Raw genomic sequence first — 19,373 nt, forward strand, 5'->3', positions numbered from 1 at the left:
GTTTACCGATCGAAAGTCTTTAATCAGTGAAAGGAGAAGTGAAGGAGAATTGAAGGAGTAAAGGGGATGAGTGAAATTGTAGTATGTTATTATTATTGCCTCGTATGACATCCTTTACATATAGCTAATACTTCTATACTAAGAGTACAATTCAATCATGCTCATATATTGCCATATAAGTTCACAAGGGTTGGACTTATATGTGCATTGCAACATCAAATCAATGATTGACATTCACATTGTCTTCTAACACATACTTGATTTATATACCTTAAAGAACATTGTTTGTAATATGAAGAACATATAGTTATGACTCAAAAAACATATTGATTAGATTCCAAACCATATTTCATTCCATTTAAAAATGATAAAAGAACATTAATCAAAATACGAAGAAAATCATCTTCAACCTTTGAAATATTATCAAAACAGAAAAATAAATAACAAAAAATTAAAAATACCTTCTCTTCAACAATGAATTCGTCAATTACACTTTTCAATTAAAAGATTCATGGAAATGATAAAATCAACTCCATAATAACATTAAATCACTTCGAAATTCCAAAATTATCGTGGCTTCTCTCTCAATAAAAACTCCATTATTTTCTCTTAACCAAAAAAATGAAATTTTATATACCAAAAGTAATATCGAATGTAAATGATAAATCAATTTCATATCAAGGAATATAAATAACAAATCAATCCCTTAAATTAAATTAAGGAGAGAATCGTTTTGATTTTTTGTTTTTTCACTCATGTACTTTGTATTTGCGCACGATGTTCTTCTCGCGTTTGTATAACTCTTGTATTCTAAGCGGATATACCATGGGTGTATGATGAAAATTTCATTAATGAAATATATTTTAATACTTGACCGTTAAGATTCGAAACGCAACACGGAACTTGAAAGCTCAAAAGCCGCCCTCCCTCTTTCGATTTCTACCTAACATTCAAGAGTTTGAATTACATCAACTAATAGAATATAAAGGTTTTGCTTTTCAACCAAAAAAAACTACTGTATATCTTTTTTAAGTCAAAAACAAACAATTAGAAAAATCATAGAGGATTTTATACAACAGGTTTGAATTGAGAGTGGTGATATGTACTGATATGTGATATGATCAGAAAAAGCTCTACATCAGAAAAATCAGGTAAATTTTTTTAATTTCTTTCCTTCTTTCATATATCTTTATCCGTAATTTATCTTGATTTTGTTTTGAATTTCCAGTTTCATATGATTGTCTGCGTAGTATGTAGGTTTACTACGAGCAATTATCTATTAACTTTTACCTTCTGTAAGGATTAATTAGGTTCAGTTTGTAGTTTGTTTTCACTCAAATTTCTTAATCAACCAAAAATATTGGTCTTTATGATTTGGCCGTTTTTTAAATCTTGCTTGAGTCGAAATTGATTCGAGAAAAATCAATGAGACATAAAAAAAATAAGAGGGCAATTTTAGTAGAACGAAGGGAGAATATGGACGTATTTGATTAATAATGGTATCTCCATGATTGCCAGATTCTTTTTTTATAAAGCGCGTTTGTCGATTGATTACATATTAGGTATTGGTCTATGTAAAATTACAAAGGGCAAAAAAAAAAAAATTTATTCTTTATTGTTGATCTTTTAGATTCTAAGTTGCTATTTGATGTGCCATTGCCACTTATTTTATTCCCACTTTTTGAACAAAAATACACCATTGGAGTTTTTATTGAAAGACTTGTAACTTGTTGTATACCTTAGATTGTCAAATTTAAACCACAATTCTAAGGCTTAGTGAAACTAGATTAAAGCATTAAACAAGCCAAAAGGTTCCGGATTGTGAGGCTCGTTTCGTTTTTTGAATGCCTCCGATTGTATAGCCAACCGGAGACCCAAGACTTATAGACCTGGGCCCCAAACCAGCAAGACCAACACCACCTCCCTATTTCGGTCTGTACTTGTGTGAATTGAACACACCAACTCAACTGTTAGTAGTTTTAACAAATGATGATATTATTAGTTGTTTGAACATACTGCGTATCATCTATGTACATATCTTTTGTATGTTATCTAGGATGAGATCAATCCTAAAAAGTTAGGTCATATTTCACGTCTAGGTCGTCTTCACTATTTTCTTAAAATATTTTACACTTTTTATTTTGGATTATCCCAATCTAATAAAACCCCTTTTTAATCAATAATGTTATGAAAGTCACAACTGATCCAATAACTACGTACTATTAAAAAATTACTTATTTTAATCGATTTGTTTTTAAATGATTTTAATTACGTGTTTATACCTTTCTATGGAGATACAAAAGAGATTCTAATTAAAAGGATATGGACGTTTTATCTAAACTTTAAAATTGTAACTTAATCACAGTTATTTCTTTATTATATATATCTATTTTTATAAAATATACTAAGTATAACATTAATGTCTATGATTTTGTCATAAATTTTTTGTTTTTTGTTTTAAAAGAGAGGAAAAAAAATGATCATAGGTTCATGTCTTTGTTTAAGTTTATCTAATACTATGAGTCTATAATCATATACTTCGTATTAGATTTTTATTATAAGTCATTGAGGTGAAGATTACTTTTAAGATGCAAAGATCGGTCAAGGTGTACAAGACTATACGTTTTTTTTTTTTATCTGTTGTTTTTCTTAAAAAAAAAAAAATTATTTTTAAAGTTGGTTATGATTTGATTGATTTCTTCTTTTCACCACATTAATACAAATTATTAATTGTACGAAGTAGATGCAACCAAATTTACCTTTATAAGTAAAAAAGTCAATGTGCATTATATGATCAGGCTATAAAAGATAAGAGAGCAGGTGGAGTTTAGATGTTCTTGGTGCTGCAAAATTAATAAGCATTGGAAAAACTCTTCAACTTATCAAATGCATGGAAAAAGGGAACACATCAAGCAAATTTTCAGAAAACACAAAGTAAGTGACCTTATAAAAATTCTCTTGTTTTCCTTTTTTCGTTTTTTTTTTTTTTTTTTCTTGGTTCTCTTTGTTGTTTTGTACTATGTTTGCTCTCAAGTGATTGTCACCCTTACTCCTTTGTTCATACTTGGGAGTTGGGACTGTAGCGAAAAACCCTGTGGCAAAGTTCTCAAATAATTGTTCAATATATAATACTCCATACTTGATAGAGAATATCCATAGAATATTCTCATCTAAGGTTTAGGATATATTTTGTTTAAGATTATATCTTTGATATCTATACACATCTTATGTTACCTAATATATTCTAAACCTAAGATGAGAATAGTTTCTATTCTCTATCAATACTTCATATCATTTTATATTGAAAAGAAAGGGCAAGTTCCCTAGTTTGAATGAAAGGTCGGGGAATTGAAAGAGTGGGGGGTTGATTTACCACCAATCTATCCAACTGAGGCCTTGTTGCATCATCCTCACATTAGAGCATGACTGGTAAGGGATTTCTTGGACAGAAACGGGTTCAATTAAAAGCATTACCACCCTCTCATTCACAAAAAATATAATAAACGGAAAAAATAAATAAATAAATAAATAAATAATGACCCACATTTTCAAACTAAACAAATGCAATACCTAATATATAAGGACTACGTAGTAGTATTAGGAGTCCAGAAATATCATTACATTATACTAATTAATTTCTTTCACAATATTTCATATTATTTAGTACTAAGTCTATTTACAATATTTATATCCATTATTTTTGGTAAAATTTATTGTCATTAGATTATTTAACAATCGTGCATTGCACGGGGTTTAATCTAGTTAGAAGTTAAAGTCAAAGTCAATATTAATAGTATTAGGCATAAAAATGAATTGCTAGAATTGAAACCAAAAAAAAAAATTAATCAGTTACCTCTTTAAACCCTTGATATTTGATTAAATAAATGATTAGGCTAAACAAAGGATCTAAACTTTAAGCTCCTATTATAAGCTCTACTCTTCTACTTCCAACCTCAACTATCTGTCTACCATTGTTGCTCCCCCGTGAAAAGCTCTATCTCTATCTGCTCCACCCGACCTCAAATATTCAATCCCACATTAAAACGGCTTTGAGCTTTAGGAGAACGATGGTTGTTATATAGAATAAAATAGTCATCTAAAATCTTGTTATAAGCATCTCGAGATATATTTTGATTATTACTTTTTCTAACTTATATAATACTTGTATTATAAAATATAGTTATGTAAAATCTTGATATAAGTTTCTCGAGATAAATTTTCATAATTGCCTCACAATTCATTACTCCATTTTGTGTGTAGAGAGAGCACCATAACGACAATGATGTAGGCATTCAATATACAATCCCATAATACTTCCCCTTAACTACTTAACCAACATAATTACTCCATTTAGCTTTATGGATGTCCACACGTTTGTACGTGATATTTTTTTTTTTTCATTTTTCTCCCTTTTTCTTCCATATTTTCCCTTACTTTTTCCCGATGAATTATCAAATACAATGTTATTAATGTTTGAGTTGCGGCCCTAAAATTAATCAATGTATATTTAGGGTTTGTTCTCTTACGTTGAAATTCAATTCAGTTCAGTTCAGCTCCTAATTTCCTTTTCTTATAAAATATTCAGCTCAGTTCAGTTCAATCAATGAGAATAGGCCCTTAATATTATTGTTATCGAGTGTATACAATAATTTTAATCGATGTATATTTAATATTATTGTTCTCACAAAAAAAAAAAAAATATTATTGTATATCGGATGTATACAATAATTTAAATTTTTTTTCCAATTATTCTTACTTTTTACTTGAACACGGTTAAGAAAAGAGGATTCTACATGATTTTTGGACTTATGATCAAGGAAGTTTCCTTGTATCCTCGTTTTAATTTGGCATTATTGTCGTGTATGATAACAACTTAGGTAGTGTTTCTATACATGATTCAATGTGCTTCATGCATATGTTCTGTTACTAAGGCCCCTTCCCCTTAATTTTGCTGAACTTAAATTATTTTTACTTAAATGAATTTTTTTTACTTAACTGAAATTATTTTTGCTGATCATAAATTATTTTTACTGAATCTCTATTATATTTCTTCTTTACATTTACTGAATTTTACTGAGCTGAAATTATTTTTATTGAATTAAAATTATTTTTGCTGAACTGAACTTATTTTTACTGAACATAAATTATTTTTTACTGAAAATTATTTTTTAAGGTGAAGTGAACAGAGCCTATGAGTTGCGTATAAATTATGTTTGCTTTATGTGTACTTTAATGCTCCTAAGGCTCCGTTCACTTCACCTTATTTTTGTTAAACTCAATTTATTTTTACTGAATTGAAATTAATGTTAATGAACTAAAAGTATTTTTACTGATTTTTTATTATATTTATTTTTTAAGTTTACAGAATTTTATTGAACTGGAATTATTTTTGCTGAAATGAACTTAATTTTTAATGAACTGAAATTATTTTTACTAAATATTTTTTTCAAGGTAAAGTGAAAAAGGCCAAAGTAAGGGGTCGAGGCATTTGGTACGAACATTGGAAGCAAAATGGAAAGGAAATAAATAACAGGTGGAAAAAAATCATTAAAATCTTACATTTATATTAACCAGGTTTGATCATAGAACGAAAGAAGTAAATTTTATTTATGTTTGAGGAGGGTAAAGGCAATTTTTTCTTGCTAAGAGGGGAGGGGTTTATTTATATTAAAGGCAATTGCTGTTTTAAGTTTTAGAGAGATAACAAAGGTGAATCCCATTATCCCTAGGTAATGATAATCTAAACTTTATTATTATCTATACTAATATATTTAAAGTCGTTCTTAAGAACGTCGACGTGTCACGAACACCAAATCTCTTATAATAAGGATGACTCTTTAACCATCTAAGCCTATTATCAACCATGTTATTAATATGTAAAAGAATATTATATAAGTGCAAACCACAAATTTCAATTTTTAAAAAATATAAGATACTAAAGAATAAACTCAGTATCACAAAATGTATACAATATACTCTTTCTGTTTCATAATGTTAGTCCCATATGGAATCAATCGCATAAAATAAGAAAACAAATATATTTGGAATCTAACATTAAAGTACAACATAATTCATAATTAGTTCACCTTATTTAACTTTTTTAATTTTTTATTAGGAAACCACAAGCAAGTCACAATTGCATAATTAAAGGTAAAAATTTCCTTATTCAGAGTCATGTCATCAATCTACAATCAATTAATTCTAAAAAAATCAAGTTATAAATGAAATATATTGAATGTGGGTAGATCTTTTTTAAACGCCCAAAATAGTATATGGGACTAACATTATGAAACGGAGGGAATAACTATTACCCCGTACCTCATGAGCCGGGGACAAAAGGCATGCCAAAGGAAGGCATGGGCTGAACTTTTGATAATATTATGATATTCCATTTATGCCCTTTCAATAATCAGCATAATCGCTTGTAAAAAAAAAAGCATAATTATAATACATGAAAACTGTATATATAATGTATAAATTGGGATATCGTCCGGGCTAAACAGTAGTTTAATTAATTTATTATTATTAAAAAGCGTTGCTAATGCAAAATATGTGTCACATGTCACCTTTTTTTTTTAAGTATTATAAACAAGTCATGTCAATCAGGGTCGTCCCAACTATTATGGAGGCCCTGTGCAATTGAGATACATGTACATCCTTTTTTTAAAAAAAAACGTATATAAATGCTCTGCTATGATTTGTTGCAAAGGTTTAGAATAAAGAAATAAATGTAATTTTTGTAATATTGTTGAAGAGATCGAAATATGTTGAAAAGCAAAAGAAAAAATAAATTAAAAAAAGTAATAAAAGTATTTATGGGTTATTATAAAGAGGGGAGAAAATGATTATGTTTCTAAATATGAAGGGCATGTTCACATTTACTGAACTGAGCTGAAATGAACTGATTGGAGCTTAACTGAACTGAACTGGACTGAACTGATTGGAGCTGAAGTGAACTGAACTGAACTGAGCTGAAATGAATATTTTATGAGAGAGGGAAATTAAGAGCTGAGCTGAACTGAGCTGAGCTGAACTAAACTAATTAGAGCTGAACTGAACTGAACTAAAATTAAGTAAATGTGAACAGGCCCGAAATTGAGTCAAGGGACCATTAGTGGGGATAAAAGTATAAAAATATTGTTACAATCTAATATATATATATATATAAAGGAGAGTTTTTCCCTGAGTTTTTAGAGAGCCACGTAGGATTTTATTTTCTTAGCGCGCCATACAAGATTATAAATTTAAGTTGTAGCCAATTAAATGAAAGATTATTAATTTCTTTTACAATTAAATAATTCAAATACCACGTAAGCAATATTGACGAATGAGATTTTAAAGTTTAAATTAATTAATTGCAAAATATTATCTTTTGACATTAGGAATTTTATCTAATATTTTAAAACTAATATAATAACAATTTTAATCACATAAATATGAAAAATATTTTTTATAAAAATACTAACAAACCGTGCATCGCACGGGCTTCATCTAGTCTTATAAATATAGGAATGGAACTATATAAAAAGACCAAAATGAAAAGTAAAGCCCATACGGATTATTTGAAAATAGAAAGATTATCCAAACCTTTAATTTATGAAATTAAAATTAAAATAAAGAGAATATTTTTAAAAAAAAAAAAAACTGGAAAAAGTACCTAGCAGGACTTGGACCTCGTACCTACCAGAATTAATATCACCACATTTACCACTAAGCCACAATAGTTAAACTAAACATTTATTATAACAATTTTGTATATATTGTAAAACTTTGAGGCCCTAAGCAATTATGGGCCCTGTGCGATTGCGCAGGCCGCACACCTAGGGATGGCAACAAGTCGGACTTGGAGCGGATTATGCTAAATCCGACTCCGACCCGACAGGAAGTCGGAGGTTAAATCCGACATCCGACTCCGACTCCGACATCCGACTTTGACATCCGACTCCGATCCGACCCTGAGTTTTTTTTTTCATTATTCAATATACTTTGAGATGTTGGGCTATTTGGGCCTTTACAACCCACACCCAATGCCACCATGACCTACACAAAAATCCACCATCTATTGGAGTCGGAATCAGATAATCCGTTAAAGTCGGACATTTGTCGGAGTCAGATTTTTTTCTCGGATTTTTTGTAGGATCCGACTCCGACCCTCCTCCGACTCGGAGTCGAACTCGGATTACTTTTTTCTCGGACTCGGAGCGGATATTTCACCTCGAATCGGGGCGGAGTAGGGTCGGATCCGGACTACATTGTCATCCCTACGCACACCCTAAGGGGTGGGCCTGATGTCAACAATATGTACCACGTTTCACATCTTACCACTTTAGTTATCTATTTGTTGTGCCTTTTATTCGGCCAATTTATATTTGCTTGTATAAGATGATTAGTGTTTAATTGTACTATTTGTTCTCATAATGTAATGATCATAACTCGCTTTAACAACTTTAATTTTGAAGTATGAAAAACTTCGCATGAGTATTGTTTTTCGCATGAGTATTGTTTTTCGATTTGATCTGAAATGGTAATTTTATAAGGGTACTATTAAAAAAATTCAAATTGTAACTTGTTAAGATTTAGAGTATTCACGGCACGTGACCAAAGTGTTGGTCATTATGAGAGAAGACTGCAGATTTGCATTAATATATTGAAAAAAATGGCGAGATTGGGAAATGACCAGGGCTTGGCCATGACCAAAACCAAGCTGCTGAGCAAAGTTTCTTAGAGCGTCATGTGGATGTTGAATGACTTGCACCCCAAACTTGCTAAAGGACTTTGTCTCTAAAGACAAAATAACGTTTTTTTTCACGCTAGATGTAAATGAAATTCGTGCTACATTATTAGGACGCCCTATTCGACAATCGGTATGAACAACATCAATGTATAATTATAAATATAAGTGTAATCCCCACATCAGCTCCATCTTACCATAAAGAATTCTCAAAGAAAGTATAACTTATTATAGCGTGAACTCTATACTTTAACAGTAATTAAGTATGTATGGCATATGCTAATCATAATTAGTAAAGTCCAAAGTCAAGACAAAAAAGTCAACGAACAACAACGAACAACAACCGCGGAGGCTCATCTAGTCATATTCATGCCACTTTCCTTCAACATCTCCATTCTCATTTTCATCATTTCATTCATGTTCCCCTTTTCTCTCTCCTCCCCTGTAATTCCCCCTTATAAATATTTACATCTCTGCCATTCTCTCTCCTTTCTTTGATCACATTTTCTCTCTTCTACAGATACCTCGCTTCTCAGGTAATTCTCTCTCTTCACTTTCTCTCTCTAACTACCATTTGTCCATTTTAATGTCGGAATTTAGATCTTTTCTAACTTTTATCGCTGGAAAATTCGAATTTTCTATGTTTGGTTAAATTATGCGTCGAAAATTTAAACTACGTAAATCATTAAAGTTTTTCTTCTGTGGTGAGCATTCGGTAACATTCTTCGCATTTTTTTATTTATTTATTTTTAAAATTTGAATTTTATTTTTATTTGAAATTTCTACGAAAATAGGTGATGAATGTAATTGATAATGATTTTTGCGTGTTTTTTGTTTTGTACTGTTGAAAATGATATGCAATTATGTATTTATGTCACAATTATGATATTATTATAAAATTTATTGATGTCAAATTTTTGTTAGAATGTGTGATCTTATTGCATTGATTCTTTGTAAGTTTGCTGCAATTTTAGCATTAATTTGTTGCAATTTTTAGCATTAATTAGTGTATATAAGTAGCAATAAAATGTGACAACGTAGACGAGATTCAATCTGAGGTAGTATTATTGAGATTTTAATTAACTAAACTAGTTGACGATGATTGATGCGTGTTGTGCATTATTTCGGTTAAAATAATGCCTAGTGATCTGGTATTGTAAAATAAGTATGTGCTCAGGTTTTTAATTTTGTATGGTTTCTTTTGTCATGGTTGCGAAATTCTGCAGTTTAATTTCAATCATAGCATGGGGGATCCGGTATCCGAATCAGCGAGACAATTAAAGGAGTTTTGGATTCCTGATTATATACTAAATCAGGATTTTCAGCCTGAAGGCTGCTCATCTGACATTCCTGAGTGTCCTGTAATTGTGTTTGTCAACTCGAAAAGTGGTGGTCAGCTTGGTGGAAATCTTCTTGAAACATATCGTTCGTTACTAAATACTAATCAGGTCACCGATTAAACTGGAATTTGTGCTCGAAATTTGGATTCAAAATGAAATTTTATAGCAGAAACTTCTGGATGTGCTTGCCTAAGTTTACTAAGTTGTCTAAATGTAGGTGGTTGATTTGTTGGAACAAGCTCCTGATAAGTTTCTAAGTACGCTCTATCTTAATCTGGAAAACCTAAAGAAGAAGGAAGATGATTTGGCTATAAAGATCCAGGAGAAACTAAGACTAGTTGTAAGTCTATGCTATGATAATTGGTTTGTGTATGTTGCTTGTTACATCTATAAACACTCGTTGACCGACATTACTGTTCATTGATGTATGCTTGCTCCTTAGGTTGCCGGTGGTGATGGTACCGCTGGATGGATTCTTGGAGTTGTTTGCGACTTGAAGTTGTCTCATCCTCCTCCTATTGCTACTATGCCCCTTGGAACAGGAAACAACCTCCCCTTTGCATTTGGTTGGGTAAATAACTTTTTCTTTAATGTGTTGCCCTTTTGGTACTAATTGCTTTTTGTACTATGCACGAAAAAACCTCCTTTGTTTAACTACATAATCTCTTCTTTGCTCTCTCTTTTTTTTCCTTCTGTTTCTATGATCAACTGCAGGATTTAATCCTTAGTCTAATGTACTGTCATCACTTTGCAGGGAAAGAAAAACCCTGGTACTGATCAACCATCTGTAAAGTCGTTCTTGGATCAAGTCATGAAAGCAAAAGAAATGAAAATTGACAAGTTAAGTTTCTTTTTTTTTTTTGCTCTGTCCTTGCTGTTTGTTATATTTTACTATTCTCTTAGTCTGTAACAAATGGGAAAATATGTATTGAAGTATTTAATATGTACTCTCTCCTCCCTTTTATTTATTCATAATTTCCTTTTTGCTTCATTCCAAAACATGGCACATATCTATTTCACTGAATTTGTTATTTTCATGTCAGTATGTCAACCCATGTTTAGTCTTGATCCTGATCTGCTAGTTAACTTTTATTTCTTTCTATCCTGATATTCCACTCTGTTCTCTTCGTTAGTCTGTTCTACTGATGGGATTAATGGTGGTCACCTTAAATTTATTAATTAACCTGCTCATCAATTACGTGTAATTATTGTTTAATATGTATATAAATGCTTTCCTTGTTTGTTGTTACTTATAGCTGGCATATCCTCATGAGGATGAAGATCCCAACTGAAGGAAATTGTGAACCGATTGCCCCTCTTGAATTGCCACATTCACTACATGCATTTCATCGTGTTTCCCCGACAGATTCTTCTAACATGGTACCTTTATTTATCCCCCCCCCCCCCCTTTTTTTTTTTCTTAATTTAACTTTAAATCACAAAACAAAAATTGTGATACTACATTTCATGCTGAATGTGCTTGTAATTATTTCTTATCAGGCAGTTTTTATTTGTTTTATGATTCACTAATTTCTTTTGCTCTGCTGGCTATATATATCCTTAAAACTTGTAGTCAGGGAGATATGAAATGGAGTTAAAAACCTACAGATGTCGAAACAGAGGCTTTCATACTTGAGATACGAGACTAATGCACTTTGATGTATAAATGAGAATTTGAGACTTGAACACATCATGGTTGAGTCTCCAATACACTATATTATGTTAGTGTTGCTCATGTTGCTGGGCATTATAATGCACCAACAATCCTGTAAATACGTTAAATAATTGGTATATGTGTCTGCTCTACTTAAACACAAGTACCCTTGATAATCTAAAGAGGCCAGACTTTTGATTTATTGATTTCCTTTGTAATGAGTTCTACCAAGTCTAGGCAGGACACAAAGTTAGGACCATTAGTTTCAAGGTCATGCTCCGCATGTGTACTCTATAGAGTATCGGTCGTCTTAGAATTACATTAGCTGTTACTTGTCACTATGCGAATTTTTTTATCAACTTTTTTGCCCATGGAATAATGCCACTTTAGTGCTTAATTTAATTTACTTCCTGCTTATTACTTGTAAAGACCATGCATTGTAAGTTTACAAAAAGTAGATAAGACAAATTATTGCAATTTCATCAAAAGAACTTTATTGTATGCCCTTCCGTGTTTTAATCTTAAGAGCTTATGATTTATGTTCTTTGTTAGTGACTCTTTGATTCTTCTATACACAACTATGGCTCCTCTATAACTAAATTATGTAGCATTAAAAATGTTCAGTTCTCATGAGCTCTTTCTATTTGATGCTTTCTAGGAAGGTCACCTTACATTCCGTGGTGGATTCTGGAATTACTTCAGCATGGGTATGATGGTGATTTTTGTTTCTCTCTTTCTCTTATTAGATTCGACTGTAAAGTATTTCATGTGAGAATTCCCTTTCTTTTCCAATGTGCATGTTAAGTTTTATCAACTGGCATTTCATTAAAAGAACCCCTTTTTGGTGCTATGGTGGTGGTTCTGGTGCTGACTTATATGTTTCATATGGAGATTGCTGAATTTTTATATACTTGATCATTGTTTAGGTACACCATTGTTTTTAATTACCATGATTATTTGCCTTCATGAACAAGTGATCCTAGCTGCATTAGAAAAAAATATTTATTTATTTACTTATTCTACACGATTCTCAATGAGTGTAAAATGGAAGAAGCCATGACCACCTATTCTTTTTCCTCTTAACTTTTAAATTTAGTTGTCTCCTGTTTTGCACATGATTTCTTTGATCTTCCTATATAGTATTCTAGTGAATGGTGATGCACTTATTCACTATTTTACTATAAACCTGTTAAATAAAAGTTGTAGGCCAATTTTATTTTTTCCCTATGGTGTTTTTTTTCTACAAAAAGGTTGAAATGGGATGATGTCTTACTTCATTGATGTAGCTTTTATAGGTCAAAAGATTAGATACCCAATTGCTGAATTCTTATGTTACCCTGCCCCCTTCCTCCATATGATGTTACATTGGAAAAACATTATGTATATTTGCAATGTTACTCTGGCTTGTAGGTTGTTTTTCTCACTTTAACCCGTTGCTGATCAATTAAGAGAACAACCTGAATTTTCTCCATTGCTTTACTGTATTGTGAACTTTCTTTTGTTACAGCATTGTGTGCTCACCATCCTCAGTTCTAGCAGTGTGTTTGAAATTTTAGAAGTGAACTTTCTCTTCTTTGAAATATATGCAGCATTCATCTTGATTTGCAGCTATTTAACAAACCATTTTTCTTTGTTTTCTGATATTGTGTTCTTTCTTGAATCAAATTTACAGGAATGGATGCCCAAGTGTCATACGCATTTCACTCTGAGAGGAAGTTGAATCCTGAAAAGTTTAAAAATCAGTTGGTCAATCAGGTTCGTTGTCTTCTATTTTTATGTTTGCATAATGTAATTGTTACTGAATATATCAGTTGAGGGATGTAGCCTTCTAATATTCTGAGGCTATGTTCTTGGTAGATGGTTGACCATAGATGCTAATAGGCAGAAAAGGAAAAAAAGCAAAATGTTGGGCCTTTTGGAGTTGACATTTGCATGCATCAGTCCATGAAAATCAAATATACCACTCTTATAAAGTAACAATAAGCATGATATTTAAGCAGCTTTGAGCTCCCCTTATATTACATTGCAGATTACAATGCTAAATTGATAAAGGTCTAATTGATGATTCTGTTAGATTTAGGAAAATAAGCACCGATGTCTCTTTGTTTTTTAAAGCTAATAATCTATTTTTGTTTTAGCGTTCAATTTTATTTTTCAATTTTTTTCCTTTTTAGCATATATCGTAGCAACATTGAGTTGACCTTTGTCATTTGCAGAGTACATATGCTAAACTTGGGTGCACACAAGGCTGGTTTTTTGCTTCCCTGTTCCATCCTGCTGATAAGTGAGTATACTCTGACTGCTCTTTTAATATTAAGTTACTAATATATGTTCTTTGAAGTTTAATCAGAGGTTTTTTTTCTTTCCCTTTAGGAATATTGCACAGCTGGCAAAGGTGAAGATCATGAAGAAACCTGGTGGCGAATGGGAAGAAATCCATATTCCTCACAGGTAACGAAATTCTATTTTAGCAAAGTTGAGATAATCACTGCTGGCGTATCCCATCCCTCTGCATTGTCATCTGTAGTATTTCCCTCAGCAAAAATGGTACGAACATCGGAAATGGAATGGAAAGAAAACTAATAAGAGAGGGGGGAGGGGCAGAAATCATAAACTCTTACCTTTTTTATAGTTTGGTTTAACCATGGAAAGGAAACACTTAAACTTGTGTGTTTGAGGGTTATAGTAATTGGTACCATAGGTTATAATGGAAACCAATACCCTCAAGTAAAGGTAAATGTTACCTAGACCCTCTAACCAAACACTTAAATAACAATAATGAATTTATTTATACTGATAAAGTTGATAATGGTTTATTGAGAATCTGTTTCTGGAGTAGAAAATACCCTTACCAAACATGCTCTTAAATTATATGGAGTTATACTTAAAAAGAAATTTTAAAAATAATTACAATTTAAAGCTGAACGTGACAGTTTTATTTTGGCTCTTAATTTTCTGATGACTGAGCTGAAGGCTCTATAGCTGGTAATAAATTTAGCTGCACATTAAAGTCCTAGACTCTTAGTATTACATTTAAGCTGAAATTTAATTTTCCAAAAATACAACTTAAGATTGAGTCTTCAGCAGTGCTAGTGAAGCTTTGAAGAATAGAAGTGGTGCTAAGCTACTAACATTCACGGTATGTTGTTGATCGGAGTCTTTGTTGGTTAGACTAAGGATCTTCTCCACTTTCCAAGTGATAACACTCCTATATTGATGTTGTTGTCCCTAGATTTGCTAAATGACATTTGGTTACAGTCAGGGCCGTTTCAGAAATTTCGGTGGCCCGGGGCGAAGACAAAAATTGGGGCCCTAATTCACATATTGTATTTTAAAATAAAATAAAATTTGGGTGGGCAAAAAAAAAAATTTATTACGCATAATAATCTTTAATAACATCAAATTTCCTATAGATAAAACATTGAAATTAAAGCCTAAGCGTTCATATGAAAATATTTCTACGAGCCTTTCTAGAAGCAAAGTCACTAATAGTTTCTACATTGATATGTTCTAACATATTTTTTTTCAATACATAAAGTATAGTCACTAATAATAGTCATTAATAATATTTTTTTCTTTCTATATTGATATGTTCTAACAAATGTCATTTCAAGTAATCAAATCTGAAAAATACAAAACAATTGAAACAAAAAAAATTAGTAAAAATAACCAAATAAAATAAAATAATTACATAATTACATTATGATTTAAGAATAAAAAAGTACAAAATTAAAAAGTTAGATAAGAAATAACCTTAGCAAACTACTCCGTAGCATTCTAATCAATCTGATGAATGATGAACTCGTAGCTCGTCAAACGAGTCGAAGCAATTAGCACAATTAAACAACCAATTCAACCGACAACCACCAATCAATGACTTAGATATTTTTCTCCCCAATTTTATAATTCTTGATTATAAGAAATTGTACAGATGAAAACTTAATAGAAAGAAAAGTTTTAGATGAATAAAGTAGAGTTTACAAACATAATTATATATAATGAGATAAATTTTCGTTGAAAATTGAAGGATAAAATTACCGTTTATCATAATTATGTAAGTGAAGGGATTAATCTGACCGAAAATTGAATTGAGATACATATTGAAAAATAAATTTACTGAAAAAAAGGGATAAAATTTAATTTATGGCAGTTTTTTTTTTTTTTTGGTTAATCAAATTCACTTAGGAAAGTGAATATTTTGGGAGAAAAATTAGGGAGGAAGAAGGTTGAACAGCGAAATAATGGGATTGAATTTCTAAAACTGAAGGTTTTGCTAATACAGTTATACGCTTCTTCCTTAATTTTTTTCTTTTTCTCTTTTTTTTATACATAATTAATTTGGGGCCTTTCATTAAAGTAAAGTTGGGATTTTGGTTCGGGGGCCCAGGGCGGTCGCCCCACCTGCCCTGGCTTTGCTACGGGCCTGGTTACAGTTTTAGTTGCATTCTTCTGTTGCATACTAGAGCCATACCAATATTGCTTATATTCAGAACAGCTGCTTTTTTACAAGGCTTCCATTAATAAAAATATTTATATTGAAATATATGCAGCCATTCCCAATAGAAGTGAGGCTTTAGTTTACATGTGTGATTGAAAACATATCAAAAAATCAAATGTCCTCCATTTTACCAGAAATGTTTTTTTGTTTTTATTTTATTTTATTTTTTGTTTTGGTTTATGTCCATTGTCTTTAATGAAGACAATTGTCTAATTATATTGTCTTTAATGAAGATAATTGTCTAATTATCTGAATTAGTTGTCTCTGTTAACTGTATCTCCATTGTCTTTAATGATTGAAATATACTTAAGAACCCATATTCTTGAGTTACGCCTTTTCCTCTAGTCATTTTGTTCTGCTGTTACCCTAATTTATGAGATACAAGTACCTTGGTGCTTTTTTTACCACATGGTGAATTGTTTGCAGTAGGCAATTGTTTTTGAGAGTATTCTGTAAAATGATATAGATAAATGACTATTGGCTTTGATTGTCCAGTAGCTATTGAGCAATCGAACTTTAGTTTCTTACACTATTGTATAGTATCCTATAAGTTATTGAGATCAATGCATTTGACATCACACAATTAGTGTGTTTGCATCATAATTAGCATGTTGTATGTAGAACAGCTACACTCTGAAAAAATATGTAACAATTCATTTTATTCTAAATATTGGCTAGCAAACTTACCATTATTTTTTAACCTACAGCATCAGGTCAATTGTATGCCTTAACTTGCCAAGTTTCTCAGGCGGACTAAATCCTTGGGGGACACCAAACAAGAACAAATTACGAGATGTTAGTTCATACATACTTCTTGAGATATTATCTTGATTCTTAAAGATGTTTCACATAGTTTCTGAATGTTCATACACTTTCCATATTAGTTTGTTTCTAAAGTTCTTCACACTTTCATTTCATTCGATTTTTGGCAAACCCATTTGACTACATTACCCCTATGATTCGATAATGTTTTCACATGTCTACTCTCTCTCTTACTTTGTCCACCTTTTTTTACTTCCTTCCACTTCTCATTTTCTTAACACTCATTTATTTTAATCACCTGTTTCTTACACCTGCCCACCTATTATCATATTTGTTCAAATAAGATAAAATAGATCGAAATAGGGGTAGTATTTTCCAGGCTTCACCCCTTCCCATAAAGAAAAAGAAACAAGCTGAAAGTTTCAGACGAAAAATAAAAATCCTTGTCACTTATTTTTTGGACAATTCTCATGTAAGCGCTTTGTTTGAAACTGGTGTGCAGAGAGATTTGACTCCTCCATATGTTGATGATGGCCTTATAGAAGTTGTTGGTTTTAGAGATGCTTGGCATGGGCTTGTTCTACTAGCTCCAAATGGCCATGGGACTCGTCTTGCACAGGTAATTCACATGTCCTGACTCCAGAAAGAGAACTCCATATTGTTTGCATTCTGATTCCATTGGCAGATTTGAGGATTATATGTTCAGCACAGTTTTATTCTTTTGTAAATTCAAGTACTATATGGTAAAATAACTCTTCTATACTAATTTTGGGTAAAATGTACAATTTCAGGCAAAGCGAATCCGTTTTGAGTTTCACAAAGGTGCTACTAACCATACTTTTATGAGGATTGATGGTGAACCTTGGAAACAGCCTCTACCAGTTGATGATGACGCTGTTGTGGTAGAAATCTCGCATCATGGTCAGGTGAACATGCTTGCAACCCATGAGTGCCGTGCAAAAAGTATACGTGATCCATCTTCATTACATTATAGTGAGAATGAGGACGACGATAATGAAGATGATTCTCCAGCCGCAGCTGGTGAAGAGTGGAGCAAATTTGGTGCTGCTAGCACTTTCAGAATTCCAGATGAAGTTGACTTATCACATTTAAGTTAGGCCTATTGCCCACCTCATTGTGAATATCATCAGGCAGTTGTGAGCAAACTCTCAGGGTGGCATTAATTCTTTAGTTGCCATTATATTGGTAATTGATTGCATGTAATTTTTTCCAAATTCATTATTATTCAGTTTTATAGATTTAATGGTTGTTTTCCTCTAGCAAAGACGTAAATCATGGTATGGTATTGGTTTCCATTTTTAAGTCTCCAATGGTTGAAAAAATCAACTGGAGAGCACAAGCAAACTTCATCTGCCTTAATTGACTGTAATTCTTAATTTCTGCAAAGTATGAATTAGAACATCATCAATTAGCAACATTCTTAATGAGGAATGAGACAAACAACTCTTTTATGAAGTATATAGTAATACAAGTCTGTCTTTTCAAGTCTTTGCTGGTAGTGCTAAAAGGGAAAACCGATTGTTCTAGGAAACAAGTAACAAACAAGACAAGTAGAATGTACTGTGGGAAACCCGAATCCTCTATAGAGTAATCTATACTAATATATTAAAAGGCGTTTTTAACAACGTCCACGTGTCACGTAAGCTCCCCTCACTATGCCACATCATCCATTCAAGTACTTATAACGCCACGTGGCTCTTTCTTCCATTGATTTTCATTACATGTCATGCACTAATAATAATTATAAAAAAAAATTCTCCACAAGATTTCTTCATCTGCCTTAATTGACTGTAATTCTTAATTTCTGCAAAGTATGAATTAGAACATCATCAATTAGCAACATTCTTAATGAGGAATGAGACAAACAACTCTTTTATGAAGTATATAGTAATACAAGTCGGTCTTTTCAAGTCTTTGCTGGTAGTGCTAAAAGGGAAAACGGATTGTTCTAGGAAACAAGTAACGAACAAGACAAGTAGAATGTACTGTGGGAAACCCGAATCCTCTATAGAGTAATCTATACTAATATATTAAAATGCGTTTTTAACAACGTCCACGTGTCATGTAAGCTCCCCTCACTTTACCACATCATCCATTCAAGTACTCATAACGCCACGTGGCTCTTTCTTCCATTGATTTTCATTACATGTCATGCACTAATAATAATTATAAAAGAAAATTCTCCACAAGATTTGAACTCACAACTTGTAATTCAAGAACTAAATGTCTTACCACCAAGCTATGTGATTCTTTATGTAATCTTTTGTATACAAAATATTAATATCTAGCAAATGATAATATGAATAACAATTTAATTACTAGAAAATAAAATCATAAATTACAATGTATATTAATGAAAACATCTTG

General features: G+C 31.6%; 1 protein-coding gene across 3 annotated transcripts; it reads left to right on the forward strand.

Moving 5' to 3' along the window:
* Nucleotides 1-960: 960 nt before the first annotated feature.
* On the forward strand, nucleotides 961-18,249 carry LOC145558469 (diacylglycerol kinase 5-like). 3 transcript variants are annotated; one of them, XM_081619718.1, is made up of 14 exons: nucleotides 961-1,151; nucleotides 2,799-2,934; nucleotides 9,958-10,179; nucleotides 10,289-10,411; nucleotides 10,514-10,642; nucleotides 10,826-10,911; nucleotides 11,328-11,451; nucleotides 12,384-12,432; nucleotides 13,398-13,480; nucleotides 13,942-14,009; nucleotides 14,099-14,176; nucleotides 16,931-17,018; nucleotides 17,488-17,604; nucleotides 17,777-18,249. In XM_081619718.1, the coding sequence occupies exons 2-14, from the start codon at nucleotides 2,887-2,889 to the stop codon at nucleotides 18,101-18,103; spliced, it is 1,542 nt and encodes a 513-aa protein (XP_081475844.1). In that variant the 5' UTR covers nucleotides 961-1,151; nucleotides 2,799-2,886; the 3' UTR covers nucleotides 18,104-18,249. The 3 variants fall into 3 exon arrangements, with proteins under 3 accessions (XP_081475844.1, XP_081475845.1, XP_081475846.1); XM_081619719.1 differs by lacking the exons at nucleotides 961-1,151; nucleotides 2,799-2,934 and adding an exon at nucleotides 9,127-9,267; XM_081619720.1 differs by lacking the exons at nucleotides 961-1,151; nucleotides 2,799-2,934 and adding an exon at nucleotides 9,664-9,684.
* Nucleotides 18,250-19,373: the final 1,124 nt, after the last annotated feature.

Source organism: Chenopodium album, chromosome 9 (assembly GCF_948465745.1).
Source record: "Chenopodium album chromosome 9, dcCheAlbu1.1, whole genome shotgun sequence".
Taxonomy (NCBI): Eukaryota; Viridiplantae; Streptophyta; class Magnoliopsida; order Caryophyllales; family Amaranthaceae; genus Chenopodium; species Chenopodium album.